A 13,941-nucleotide genomic window follows, 5' to 3' on the forward strand; every position below is an offset into this window, starting at 1 on the left:
GTTTTTTTGTAAAAATCCTGCGGGGACAACTATTCCCGGACGGAGGGAGTACTACGTAACAAGTACTAGATATATACATGGTGTACACGCCTATATTTTTCGTGCAAACGAAAACAAGACACGGATTAGATTGATCTACAATACCAAAAAAACGTGTAGATCGATGCTGATCCATATACTTCGATACTATAGTATAGTTCTTTACCGAAAATCCGAAATCCCCTACTGATAGCACTTAATTAATCATTCTGTGACGACCTAGCCGGGCTAACGCCGGCATGCAGCGAGCCTACGCGGCCGAGGGCGCCGGGAAGTACTTCACGGCGCCGGCCTCAACCAGAGCTCCACGTAGCAGGTTGGCGGTATCCTCGCCGGCCTTGTAGTCTAGGCCCTCGTCGTTGTAGATGTCCCACCATTTCTTCACAAGCATCTTGATGTCGTCCCTGTCCATGTTGGCCTCCTCGCCGGTGTACCTCCACGGCTTCGAGCCCTGCATAGGTCCATGACATGAAACATCAATCGTAACTTCATAATTTAAGAATCATGTGTGTGAAGATCGATGACAAAGACGTACCGCTGCGCAGTAGTGGACGACCTTGACCTTCTCCAGCTCGACGTTCTCCGGGTGCCTCCAGAGCATGGCCAGCACCAGGTTGTACACCGGCGGGATGGGCTTGTACACGTCTCTGAAGAACATGTTGAGAAAGTCCTGCTCGGCGAAGGGCGTGGGGTCGGTGACGACGAGCCTGTCGAGGAGGGCCTTGGCGGTGGCGAGGCTGGGCTCGTGCATGAACATGCCGGCGTTGAAGTAGAGCGGAGGCGGGGGCACGCCGAGCTCGCGCTCCGGCCAAGCCACCCGGTCCGGGCACTGCTGGCAGTAGCCGATCTTGTACTGCGGCGTGTGGCTCCACGTCTTCTCGCAGAAGCAGTCCATGACGGCGTAGAAGCTGCCCTTGTCGAGGTCGAAGAGGTGGTCGATGTTGTCGAACACCTGGATGTCTGCGTCCAGGTACACCATCCTCTCGTACTCCACGAACTGTTCGTACACCAGAATCAGTCAACATCTATCGATCCAAGATGGAAGAAGAGAGCTAGAGGGTTAGTCAGTAGGTATCGTACCTCCCAGATGCGGAGCTTGGAGTAGTTGATGACGTAGTACGCCATGGCGAACTGGGTCTGGCTATCCGGCGGGTACACGGGCACGATCTCGCGGACGAGGCAGCCCTGTTCGACCAGCTTGCGGCGGTGATCCATGGGGACGTCGGGGAGCACGGCCACCACGAGCGGGTAGGCGGAGTTGACGGCGCGGAGGCCCTTGGCCAGGCCCACCACGCCCATCCAGTAGTCGCCGGAGCCGGCGAGGAAAGTCACGTACGCCGCCTTCTTCGGCTCGTCCTCCACGATTCGCTTGGGCATGGGAGCCATTGCTCGCTCGATCTCTCTTGTCTTGCTTCAAAGAATGGATGAGATGGGTTCGTTGTGTGTTGTGGACTCGTGCGTGTTTGTGTTTGATGATGCTTCACGGTGGTGCCTGCTGGCGTTTATATAGGCAACGGGACGTGGGTGGTTCGAGTAGATCCGCCACGAAATGGAATGGAAAACGTAGAAAAAGGTGTCTGGATTGGAATGTGTGAGATGGTGCTATTTTCTCGACCCGTTCATTTCGTTTCCTTTTACTCCGGTGTGAATCTTTATTAGAAGAACCCCCTTGATATTATTTTTCGTTTTCTCCTTTTTGCCACCGTTGTTTTTTGTTTTTTGATCAAAGGGGCCACATGACCATCATTATCATTACGAAAATCTCGCAAAAAAAATCTCCCTGATTTGTGGCGCCACCCCGGTCTTTAGTATTCTTGGTTGATTTGTTTCGGTGGATAATAAGGGCATGTACAATGGTTGATAAAATAGCCTTATCTTAAATTTTGCATGTAATTTAGAGATGACAAAGAAAAATGTTTACAATGGGTCATCTCTTAGCCTTATCTTTAATAATTAGCAATTCCTAAAAATATGATGAGACATATTGTGCTAAGAGATCATCTCTTGTCTTATCTTAAATAAGAGAAGACAAGCCTTCTCTTATGAGTTCTCTCTCCTTCACCTCATCATTTATCCTACATGACACTTTTAAGATAGCACCATTCTACATGCCCTAAGGTGACCAAAACCAAATATTATCTTCTCGTAGATATCTCATTCCTTATATGGTAACTGGCGACTTAATTAAAGATGGTAAGAAGTTACTCCCTCCGTTCCAAAATACTTCTATAAGTCATTTTAGAGATTCCACTGCAAACCACGTACGGATGTATATAGACATGTTTTAGAGTTTAGATTCACTCATTTTACTCCGCATGTAGTCCGTAGTGAAATCTCTAAAAAGATTCATATTTAGGAACAGAGGTAGTATTATTTTTGTGTGATACTAAATTACCGAGCATTTCTACCACGTATGGTTCGTCAACGGATGGCATATTCTTGTTTGAGTTGGTATATATATGCTACTGTAATAAATGGCATGTACATTGGCAAGAGGAAATCAATCGATGATCTATCCAATCCGGATAATATTGGTTGATTCATTTGAATCTAATCCAATTCAATTGAAGCCGGAGGCAGGAGGTATGTCGGTTTTTACAAAGAAAGGTGAAAATCCCGGCAAGTCTAGCTACTCCAACCGACCTTTCCACGCCTTCCATTTCTGTCTAATCACCCTGCATCCATCATCACAACAAAATGTTTCTACAGCAGACAGACGAGACCGATGTAACCTCTTTGGTTCAGCTAGCTCCCGGTGTGGCCCATGCAAAGGAAACCATGTGGATGGAGCCATCGACAGATCGCGGGATAATTAATTAGCACATGATGTGGTCAAATCAAACAACGAAACAAGGATTGCTGGCTGCTAGTGCACTGTGTCATCAGCTCGGACGGATAACAGAACACGGTGATGGAACTTGGACGGTGCATTGTGAATCTGACACCACACTCTAGTAATAATATTATCCACGGCAAAGTGGTAGCAGTGCGTACGTGTCACGACGCAAAGGAGAATGAAATCGTCCGCCCCGGCCGCCTGCGTGGAAGAATCGGGCCAGATCCCAACGAACATTTTGTACGAACCCAACAGGAAGCTAGTACGTACATTGATCATGGCCGGTGCAGCAGTTGGTGTCACCGTTTTTCTCGATAATAACGTACGTGGTGTGGCCGGTTTACCATGAAAACAACACGTCAACAGGGCTGGCAGCAGAGAGACGTGCGCGTTTTGCCCCGCCGACGCGAGGTCACTCTCTGCAGTCGAGTTACTAATACTAGTACTATAGAGCAGTTTTCAATGGAGAGAAATAGCGAGTCTTGAGCTAACAAGATTTGGACGGTGAAAGCACAGTCCCGTGCTTGGCACCTGGCAGCCAAGATAGATTGAAGCGGCCGAAGCTGAGCTGAGCTCGTCCGGTTGGGAGAGTGCGACACGACACGGTACGGGCAGGTGTTTCCTTGCCTTGGCAATTCGAGGATAATTGGTTTGATGCGAAAGGATTGACATGCGAAATAGCAATATTTAAGACTGTGCCAAATATTGGCTACTAATGTTTTTTTTAGCATCAGTACAAACATAAGCGCTCATATACACACGCATACACTCACCCCTATAAACGTACACACGCACACCCTATCTCTATGAGCACATCCGAGAGACCGAGCCGGCATATCATCTTGAGATTTTACAAAGTCACCGTAGGCGCCTCGTAGTCGACGGAAACGTCTCCTGCCACTGAAAGCGCATCGTCGGAATTCATGAAATAAATCCAGAATAAATGCGAGCATCGGGATTTGAACCCTGATGGGTTGAGGATACTGCTATCCACCTAACCAGGGGTTGGTTCGCATATTGGCTACTAATTGATTGATTATCAAGTTACTAATGTTTGACAAGTCTTGCTATTACAAATGTTTGGCAATGCCAACATTTGGAAACCAATCATGCTCTTCGTGTCTCCCCGCCTATTTCCTCAACCACTCCACTATCTCGTTCTAGTTGTGGGCGTGACCGGCGTTTGGTCTGCGGCAACAACGGGACCCGCTGCGTCTCCCCCGCAGCCAGCCAGACACACGCCCGTCTCGCCACAGCCTCGCAACGAATGGACCGGCCCAAGTAGCGTAGCAGGTTAACACGTTTCTCTTCTCTTTTGTTTCTATTTTCAAAAATGTTCCAAACACATAAATTTCAAAACTTACATGCACTCAAGGGTTTATAACCCGCGAATTTGGAAAATGTAAACACAGTTGTAAATAAATATTAGCATCATTTAAAAAAATGATGATAGCTTAAAATGTTCACGAGTTTAAAAAAAAGTATGTGACGTTTCAAAAAATGTTTTTACAATGTCAAAAATGTTTGTCTAATACAACAATATGATTCAAAAAAATGTACTGTGCATTTTAAAAGTGCACACGCTTTTCAAACATATGCTTGTGGTATTTTTAAATTTTTTGAATACAGAGTAAAAATACGTTGCGTACCTCAAAAATTCATATCATTCAAAAAAATGCTTTCATGTGTATTTGAGAAATGTTTCCGTCGTGGCATAAAATATCATGTTCCCTCCTGCACTAGTGTCACCCGATCGCCTTGGCTCGCCTTTTTCTTCTGTTTTTTTTATGCTGTAGTCTTGTCCATTACAAAGACCGGCTATCTATTATTAATTTTTATAAATCACAGATTTGATTTTTTTCATGAATTTAGGGAAAAATCAGGAACTTGGAAATATGATCACAAATTTGAAAAAATCTTCACAAAAAAAACAAGTTCATGACTTTAGAAAACTTTACATATTTTGTTGTTAGCACTTCCACAAACTCTTCTTGACAACAGTTGCTGCAGGTCTGTTCCAGCGTCAAAACTGACAAACAAAAACAGGGGCAAAACCATCGCCCCCACTTGGATCAAAATTTTAGAATTTCACAATGAAATACTCAATTTTCTAGCAATTATACTACGCAGATCCGAAATAAAAAAATCCTCAATATATTTTTAGAAATAAAAGTAAGCACGCTATTCTAAATCGAACTAAAGCCAAACTTTCTAGTGTATTATGGATTTATTACATTCATATAAAGGAGATAAAATGAAAAATCTTTAACATCCAATCTCGTTAGAATATCATAAAGTATAAGTGGGATTTTTTTTGTAGGAATGTTTTATCAATTCATCCTCATTTCATTTGCACCCTTGGCAAACTTGAATTTTTGCCAAAATGATCTCCATTCATATGTATAAAATACATATATGGAATATGTACTCCCTCCGGTCCTTTTTACTTTGCATATTAGATTTGGGTCAAGTCAAACTTTGTAAAGTTTAACCAAATATATATTAAAAAATATCAATATCTACCATACCAAATATATATCCCATGAAACTACATTTCGTCATGAATCTACCAAAATTGATTTTGCATTGTAAATGTTAATACTTTTTTCTATAAATTCGGTCAAAGTAGAGATGTTTTGACTTCAGACAAAACTTATATGTGTTAGACTTAGAGATATTTGCTCTCATGTAATCTTAACTACTTGCTCTATCCTCTCCCGTTTAACTTCCTATCATTATCCCGCTGTATCCTAGCGATCGGTGGATTCCTTGTAAACCACGACAGGGGTTATTCCTGCCCCGAATCAATATATACCCGCGGCTCCTCTATGAAGGAGTAGGAACGCTTTACCAATCTAATCTAACATGGTATCAGAGCCAAGTCTCTTCCTATCGTCTAGCCAAACCAAAACCCTGAACACCCTTCCATCGCCATGGCTGCGAGCTCAAGTGCCGCCGGCCTCAACCTAGGTGCTCCACCAACAGAGAAGCTCGCAAGGGGGAACTACCTCCTATGGAAGGCATAGGTCATGCCGGCACTGCGAGGCGCGCAAGTGACCGGTCTTCTTGACGGCAGCGACGCCGCACCGCCGAAGACAGTAGAAGTCACCAAGGCGGACAAAACCACGGCCATTGAGCCCAATCATCTCTACGGCCCGTGGTTGTCGAAGGATCAGCAGGTTCTGAGCTACCTGCTGAATTCTCTCACCCAGGAAATCCTTGCACAAGTCATCGGTAAGGACAACACCTTTGATCTGTGCACTGCTCTTACCACGTTGTTCGCTGCGCAGTCGCAATCTCGCATAACCAATCTGCGGATGGCCATCTCCAACACCAAGAAGGGCAACATGTCGAGCAACGCCTTCATCGCCAAGATGAAGAACCTCGGGGACGAGCTAGCTGTGGCTGGACGTCCAGTAACCGATCCAGAGATGGTAGATTACATCCTGGCTGGCCTTGATCGGGACTATGATCCCATCGTGGTAGCGGTTGGCGCCATCAAGAACTCCATCAGCGTCGACGATCTCTTCCGCAGATCTCTACGTTCGACCAGCGGATGGAGATGCTGGGAGATGGACCAGTAGGGTTCCGCTCCTCTTCCAACACCGTCTACAGGGGGCGCGGGCAGTCCCGTGGCAGAGGAGGTCGTGGCCGAAGCAACAGAGGAGGACGCGGTCGAGGGAACCGGTCTTCTTCTTCTTCCTCCGGTCACGGCGGTGGTGGCGGCTATAAACAGCAACGACTCCGTCCCCAACCGCAACAACAGCAGCAGCAAGAAGGAGACTATCCAGAGTGCCAGATCTGCTACAAGTTTCATGCTGGCGGCGCAAGAGCCAGCTGGCATCGGTACGATGATGATAATGAAGAGAAGAAAGCAGCCAACCTCGTCACCAACAACTACGGTATCGACACCAACTGGTACGCAGACTCCGGCGCCACCGAGCACATCACTGGGGAGCTTGACAAGCTAACGATGCGAGAAAGGTATCATGGCGGTGATCAGATACACACGGCAAGCGGAACCGGTATGTGTCGTGGTTCCAAGTCTGACAGTAGTGTAGGGGGGTAAGTATGGAGAGGCAAGATCTTAGCTATGGAGAAGTTGTAAGAACGCAAGATTTACGAGTTCAGGCCCTTCTCGGAGGAAGTAATAGCCCTACGTCTCGGAGCCCGGAGGCGGTCGACTGGATTATGAGAGTATGAATTACAGGGGTGCGAACCCTTTACACTGAGGAGGGGGGTGGCTTATATAGAGTCCGCCAGACCCCTCCGGCCCTCAGTTATGCAGGGTTTTAAGTACATTAAGGTCGGGCGTTACTGGTAACGCCCCTAATAAAGTGCTATGATGACCATAAAAGCTACTTAATGACCGACCGTTAGCGTGCGGAGTGACTTTAGGTCTCCTGGCCATCGGGTGGTTGGATCTTGGTCGAGTGGTTGCTTCTTGGTCGAGTGTCTTCGAGTCCATCGAGTGAAACACCGCCAAGTCGATTGAAATGTGATTTCTTCTGGAGGTGTCCTTGGGTAGGTCAGTTTGGACAGGTCCATGGCCCTACCCTATGTACATAGCTTCATCATTAGCCCTGGAATGGATCGAGGTTTGAGTGGGAAAGGGTTTGAGCACATCTCCGACTCATTTTTCATGTCGTGAGCATACCTTGTTTCAGATCAATGGACCAGAGTGATGACAACAACTTTCTTTCCAGTCGCCTTGATCCATTCTTAGGTTTTGTCGAGTGAGTTCTTATACTTGAAGAGTTCTGAGTGACGGTGCGGAGGAGATCTTCGGTCCGACGAGTTGTTCTGCTGCCCGCGGATTTCGTGGGATCCAAATTTCGGGAAGCGCGCGGGACGGGAGAGGCCGCAGTAAACGGATGGGATAGCGCGGAGCCGCCTCGATCCACGCGCCACCTTTTTCGCCACGTATCATGCGCGCGATCGCCACGGGATTTGGCAGGGCCGTCCGGGCCTACCAGTCAGCCACTCGGAAGCAGCCTCATATAAGGTGTTGGGCCGGGGCTCTGTTCCGCACGCCACCATTCTCTCTCTGTTTTCTCCCGATTTCTCCGCCACCCTTGCTCCCGTCTCGTCGCCGGATCTTCGCTCGAGATCGAACTACCACCATGGGGAAGGACAAGACGGCGGCGCTGGAACGTGCGAAGAAGGCAACCGCGAAGGCGAAGGGCAAGCGGACCAACCGGGGCGGATCCTCGTCGAGGTCCGGCCTGCCGGCGGGCTGGATCCAGGGCGACTGGATCCGCTCGGCAATCACGCAGGACGACCTCGACGACCTGGTGGAAGGGGGATTTATCCCCCACAAGTCGGCTCGGCTCCCGGGAGACGAAACTGAGCCGCAGCCCAGAGAGGGTGAGTGCGTCCTCTTAGCAACTCACATAGATCGTGGGTTCTCGCTGCCTCCCCACCCTTTCTTCCGGGTTTTTTTGAACTTCTTTGGGGCTCAGCTCCACCATTTTACTGCGAATACCATAGTCTATCTGGCCGCTTTCGTGTCTATGTGCGAAAACTTCTTGGGCTGTCGACCGCACTGGGGGCTCTTCAAACATATCTTCACTTGTCGTTCCCAGTCGGTCAAAAAGACCAAGTCGAGTGACGAGAGGACTTGGGTGATCCAGATGTGCGGTGGTCTGGGGATCCAGATGAGGAGCAAAAGTACCTTCCCAGCGATGATCCTTCCTGACTCGGTCCGGGGCTGGCAGTCGACTTGGTTTTACTGCAAGGACCAGCCGACCCCTGGCCAGTCGACTGGGCTTCCTCCTTTCTCCTTGGCTCGAGTGGAGAAGCCTGCTCCCCTGAAGATAGTTCCAGAAGAGAAGGCTCATGTCAAGGAGCTGGTCGAACGGGTCGTCCAGCTCGTCCGCGATGGAGTGACCGGGATGGATCTGCTGTAGGTCTTTCTCGGTCGACGCATCCAACCCCTTCAGGCGCGCGATCATCCGATGTGGATGTATTCTGGGCTCGAAGATACCACTCGGATCCACCCGGAGGAGGTCAGTGAGGATACCTTGGAGAGCTGGTTGAGAGGAATCACTGGCAACAAAGATAACCCTCGGGGATCCAGGAGGGTGATTCCATTCGACAAGTCGCGTCAGCCGGAGCAGGTATGTTTCTGTAAGTAACTTTCCGACTCTCCATGTGATGTCCCGTTTGCGGTCGACTGAATGTCTTTTGGTTGTTATTTTTTCAGGCCCTCATTAAAATGTACTCGATGCCCAATGGAGAGCAAGGGCAAGACTTGTAAGGCGAGGTGAGCGGCGGCGACAGTGGCGAGTGGACTTCTGATGGTGATGAGGATGGAGAGAGCAAAGATTCAAGCGACGAAGAAGAAGTTGAGTCGCCTCCTCGCAGGGAGAGGCGATCCAAACTTGCCCAAGAACGACCGAGCGTCCGTGAAAAGGCGACTGCTCAAGTTGGCCAATCTTCGAAGCGTCCTCGGATCTCTTCACCAACCCCGAACGAGAAAGCGCCCAAGCACCCCAAAGTTGTGTTGGGGAACGTAGCATAAATTCAAAATTTTCCTACATGTCACCAAGATCTATCTATGGAGTCATCTAGCAATGAGGGAGGAGTGGATCTACATACCCTTGTAGATCGCGCGCGGAAGCGTTCAAGAGAACGGGGTTGATGGAGTCGTACTCGTCGTGATCCAAATCACCGATGATCCTAGCGCCGAACGGACGGCACCTCCGCGTTCAACACACGTACGGAGCAGCGACGTCTCCTCCTTCTTGATCCAGCAAGGGGAAAGGAGAGGTTGATGGAGATCCAGCAGCACGACGGCGTGGTGGTGGAAGTAGCGGGATACCAACAGGGCTTCGCCAAGCGCTGCGGGAGGAGGGAGATGTGTCATGGGAGGGAGAGGGAGGCGCCAGGGCTCTGGTTTTGCTGCCCTCCCTTCCCCCTACTATATATAGGGCCAAGGGAGAGGGGGAAGGCGCAGCCTTGGCCCTTCCTCCAAGGAAGGGTGCGGCCAGGGGAGGAGTCCCTCCTCCCCAAGGCACCTCGGAGGTGCCTTCCCCCTTTAGGACTCTTCCTTTCCCTCTTCTCTTGGCTCATGGGCCTCTTGGGGCTGGTGCCCTTGGCCCATATAGGCCAAGGCGCACCCCCTACAGCCCATGTGGCCCCCCGGGGCAGGTGGCCCCACCCGGTGGACCCCCGGGACCCTTCCGGTGGTCCCGGTACAATACCGGTGACCCCGAAACTTGTCCCGATGGCCGAAATAGCACTTCCTATATATAATTCTTTACCTCTGGACCATTCCGGAACTCCTCGTGACGTCCGCGATCTCATCCGGGACTCCGAACAACTTTCGGGTTACCGCATACTAATATCTCTATAACCCTAGCGTCACCGAACCTTAAGTGTGTAGACCCTACGGGTTCGGGAGACATGTAGACATGACCGAGATGACTCTCCGGTCAATAACCAACAGCGGGATCTGGATACCCATGTTGGCTCCCACATGTTCCACGATGATCTCATCGGATGAACCACGATGTCAAGGACTTAATCAATCCCGTATACAATTCCCTTTGTCTAGCGGTATTGTACTTGCCCGAGATTCGATCGTCGGTATCCGATACCTTGTTCAATCTCGTTACCGGCAAGTCTCTTTACTCGTTCCGCAACACATCATCCCGTGATCAACTCCTTGATCACATTGTGCACATTATGATGATGTCCTACCGAGTGGGCCCAGAGATACCTCTCCGTTTACACGGAGTGACAAATCCCAGTCTCGATTCGTGCCAACCCAACAGACACTTTCAGAGATACCCGTAGTGCACCTTTATAGTCACCCAGTTACGTTGTGACGTTTGGCACACCCAAAGCACTCCTACGGTATCCGGGAGTTGCACAATCTCATGGTCTAAGGAAATGATACTTGACATTAGAAAAACTTTAGCATACGAACTACATGATCTTGTGCTAGGCTTAGGATTGGGTCTTGTCCATCACATCATTCTCCTAATGATGTGATCCCGTTATCAATGACATCCAATGTCCATGGTCAGGAAACCGTAACCATCTATTGATCAACGAGCTAGTCAACTAGAGGCTTACTAGGGACATGGTGTTGTCTATGTATCCACACATGTATCTGAGTTTCCTATCAGTACAATTCTAGCATGGATAATAAACGATTATCATGAACAAGGAAATATAATAATAACTAATTTATTATTGCCTCTAGGGCATATTTCCAACAAGTTGCAGAGCCGAAAATCCGGAAGGCGTTGCCGAAGATTAAGATTGACATCCCCGTCGCTTCTGCGTAAGTGTCTTCCTCTGTATACACTCGACGCTCAGCGCCGTTTGTTTTTCTTGTTTTAACCGGACGAACTTTGGAACTGCCAGCGCTGCCACTTCTAGGACCTCAGCTTACAGGGATGATGATGAGGTGATGGAGGATGCGGTCACGTCAAAACTGGGTATGACTCCTGCCATACTGTCTTTATTTTGGTCGATTCAGCTGCAACGTGTACCATTGGGTGATGTGATTTTGACGATTGAACTTTGCATAGCTCCCAACGTTATTGACCTCCCTGATGATGATGAAGAGCCCAAGAGGCCTTTGACAAGGAAAAATAGGCAGGCTCCTACAAGCGAGGCGCCACAGTCGACGCCAAGGATGGAACCAGTCGTTCAGGACACTGGCGACGCCAATTGGGGTTCTGTTACCTTTGCTGTGCCACTGTCGAGTGCCTTGCCCTCTTCGTCGACTTCTCAGGCTCCCGTCGACCCACCTTCAGTTTTTGCGACCCATCATGTCCCAGAGGACGAAGCGAATGCTGCCAAGGAAGCCATACGTCAGGCGGGCATCATGATGGAGAAGATGAGGATGGTGCGGGACGCCAGTCAGGCTGCCTACGACGCCAGCTCGGCCCTCCAAAGCAATGTTCAGGTTAATTGGTCACTGCTTGTTTTGTTAGGATATGTTATCTGAAGACTCTTTTCCGAAAATCTTTGCATCTGTACACCCACTAGGTGCGTCGATTGAAATTTTTGAACCGGTGGGGGCACGCTGAGTGCACCCACCGGGTGTAGTCCCCGAGACTACGGTGGACTGCTGGCAGTCGACTGTAGTCGTTGTATTTTTTCGAATGTATAAACCAAACTAGTAGTTTGTCTCTTCCACTCGGTCTGGTTGAGTGGGATCAGAACCGGTGGGGGCACGCAAAGTGCACCCACTGGGTGTAGTCCCCGAGACTACGGTGGACTGCTGGCAGTCGACTGTAGTCTGAGTTCTACTTTCTCTCTTTCTGCCTTTTTTTTACTTCCTGGACTCGACTTCGGCGGGCCGATCGAGTGGGATCAGAACCGGTGGGGGCACGCAAAGTGCACCCACTGGGTGTAGTCCCCGAGACTATGGTGGACTGCGGGCAGTCGATTGTAGTCTTAGTATTTATTGCCTTTGTTGTTTTTCACTGTAAAATAATTTCTCCTCTTTGATTGCAGAAATCTTGTGATCTGGGAGCTCGCTTTGCTGATTTGGAGAAACAGCAGATCCAGCTGAACCTTGACTTGGAGCTGGCCAAGACAGAGCTGCAAAAGGCTAAGGATGGTGCCAATGGTAAGACGAGTTTGTCGACTGGTTTGCCTTGGGCTTGAGTACCCTTCTGCTCTTTCTGAATCAAGCACCATTTCTTCGCAGAAAAGCTGAGAGAAGCTCTGGCAAAGAAGGACCAGGATCTGGCTGCTGCCCGAAAGGAAGCTGACGACAGAGTCGCTCTGGCCGAACAGAAGCTGGCTTCGGTCGGCCAGTTGGAAGAAGAGAATACCAGGCTGAAGTCTGCTCTGAATGACTCCAACAAGGAGTGCTCGCACTGGAAGAAGGCGAATCTCGTCCAGGGCGAGAAAATGGAAAGCATTGCTCGCAGGAGGGATGATCTGGAGAGCTATCTGAGAAGTCTTGCCAAGAAGTTGTTCATCAAGCTTGAAGGTGCACATTCTGTTCCGACTGATTTTTTTTTGGTGTTGACTCAGTGTACGAAAATTGACTTATCCTTGGATCATGAATGCAGAGTTTTGCCAGAACTTTGAAGAGGAGACTGGGCGGATCGAACCAGGTTTAGATCCAATCAACTCTCCCGTGAAAGATGAAACTGCCATGAATCTGCTCCGACTGGAATCTCGCATCGATGGTGTCGTGGACTACTTGGCTCGACTGAAGGTCGCCATGTCACGGATCGACCCGGCACTTTGGCCAGAGGCCACACTCCAAAACGATCTTGAGTCTCTAATGACTCGACTTAACGGAATCCCTGACCGAGTGCAGGAGTGGAAGAAGTCTTCTGCTCGGTGTGGCGCTGATGTGGCTCTATCTTTGGTTCGTGTCCACTGCAAGGAGGTGCGACAAGATAAGCTGGCCGCAATCAAGGTCGCCAACACCCAAAAGCACGACTTCCAAACTTTTATGGAGACTTTCATTGCTGCCGCCACTCGGATTGTCGATGGCGTCGACCTGGACGAGTTCGTCGAGCCTGCCAGCCCTCCTCCTGCGGAGTGAACAAACTTTTATGCCCCACCTTAAATTTGCCTCGGAATGCCGAGTGGTTTTTGTAACCGTTAAACTCTTTCGGGCTGAATGCCTGAGCACTTTGACCTGTGGTCCGGACCCTTTAGGATTTATCTGAACTCGGTTTATCGTTGAATATCTTTATGAATCCCCCGTCGAGTGGAAATAGTTCTTCTTTCGAGACAACTTTTTTGTACTTGTGGCGCGGCTCCGAAGGGGAAGGTAGCAGTCGACCTGCACCTCGTTACTGCAGAGCAGGATGGAGTGCATGTTGTATTTGTGGCGAAGCTCTCCAAGGAGGAGGTGGCCGTCGATGTGCAGCTTGTTACTGCAGAGCGGGATGTGTTTCGTACTTAGGCGAGTACCCGACCGCAGCTAAGTCTTCAAACGAGAAAACTTAGGCAAGTACCGGACTGCAGCTAAGCCCCCAAGTGGGAGGACTGCTCTCCACTCGGTAGGATTTTTCAAACTTAGGTGAGTGCATGACTGCAGCTAAGTCCTCAAGCGAGAGAACTTAGGCGAGTACTGG

At 49.3% G+C, this 13,941-nt stretch overlaps 1 protein-coding gene across 1 annotated transcript; it reads right to left on the bottom strand.

Annotated features, from left to right (window-relative positions):
• Nucleotides 1-52: 52 nt before the first annotated feature.
• On the bottom strand, nucleotides 53-1,519 carry LOC125535523 (galactinol synthase 2-like). Its single transcript, XM_048698586.1, has 3 exons — nucleotides 1,120-1,519; nucleotides 575-1,036; nucleotides 53-490 (listed from the first exon to the last, which is right to left on the bottom strand). The coding sequence occupies exons 1-3, from the start codon at nucleotides 1,423-1,425 to the stop codon at nucleotides 290-292; spliced, it is 969 nt and encodes a 322-aa protein (XP_048554543.1). The 5' UTR covers nucleotides 1,426-1,519; the 3' UTR covers nucleotides 53-289.
• Between the last annotated feature and the right edge of the window lie 12,422 nt (nucleotides 1,520-13,941).

This window comes from Triticum urartu, chromosome 2 (assembly GCF_003073215.2).
Source record: "Triticum urartu cultivar G1812 chromosome 2, Tu2.1, whole genome shotgun sequence".
NCBI classification, from domain to species: Eukaryota; Viridiplantae; Streptophyta; class Magnoliopsida; order Poales; family Poaceae; genus Triticum; species Triticum urartu.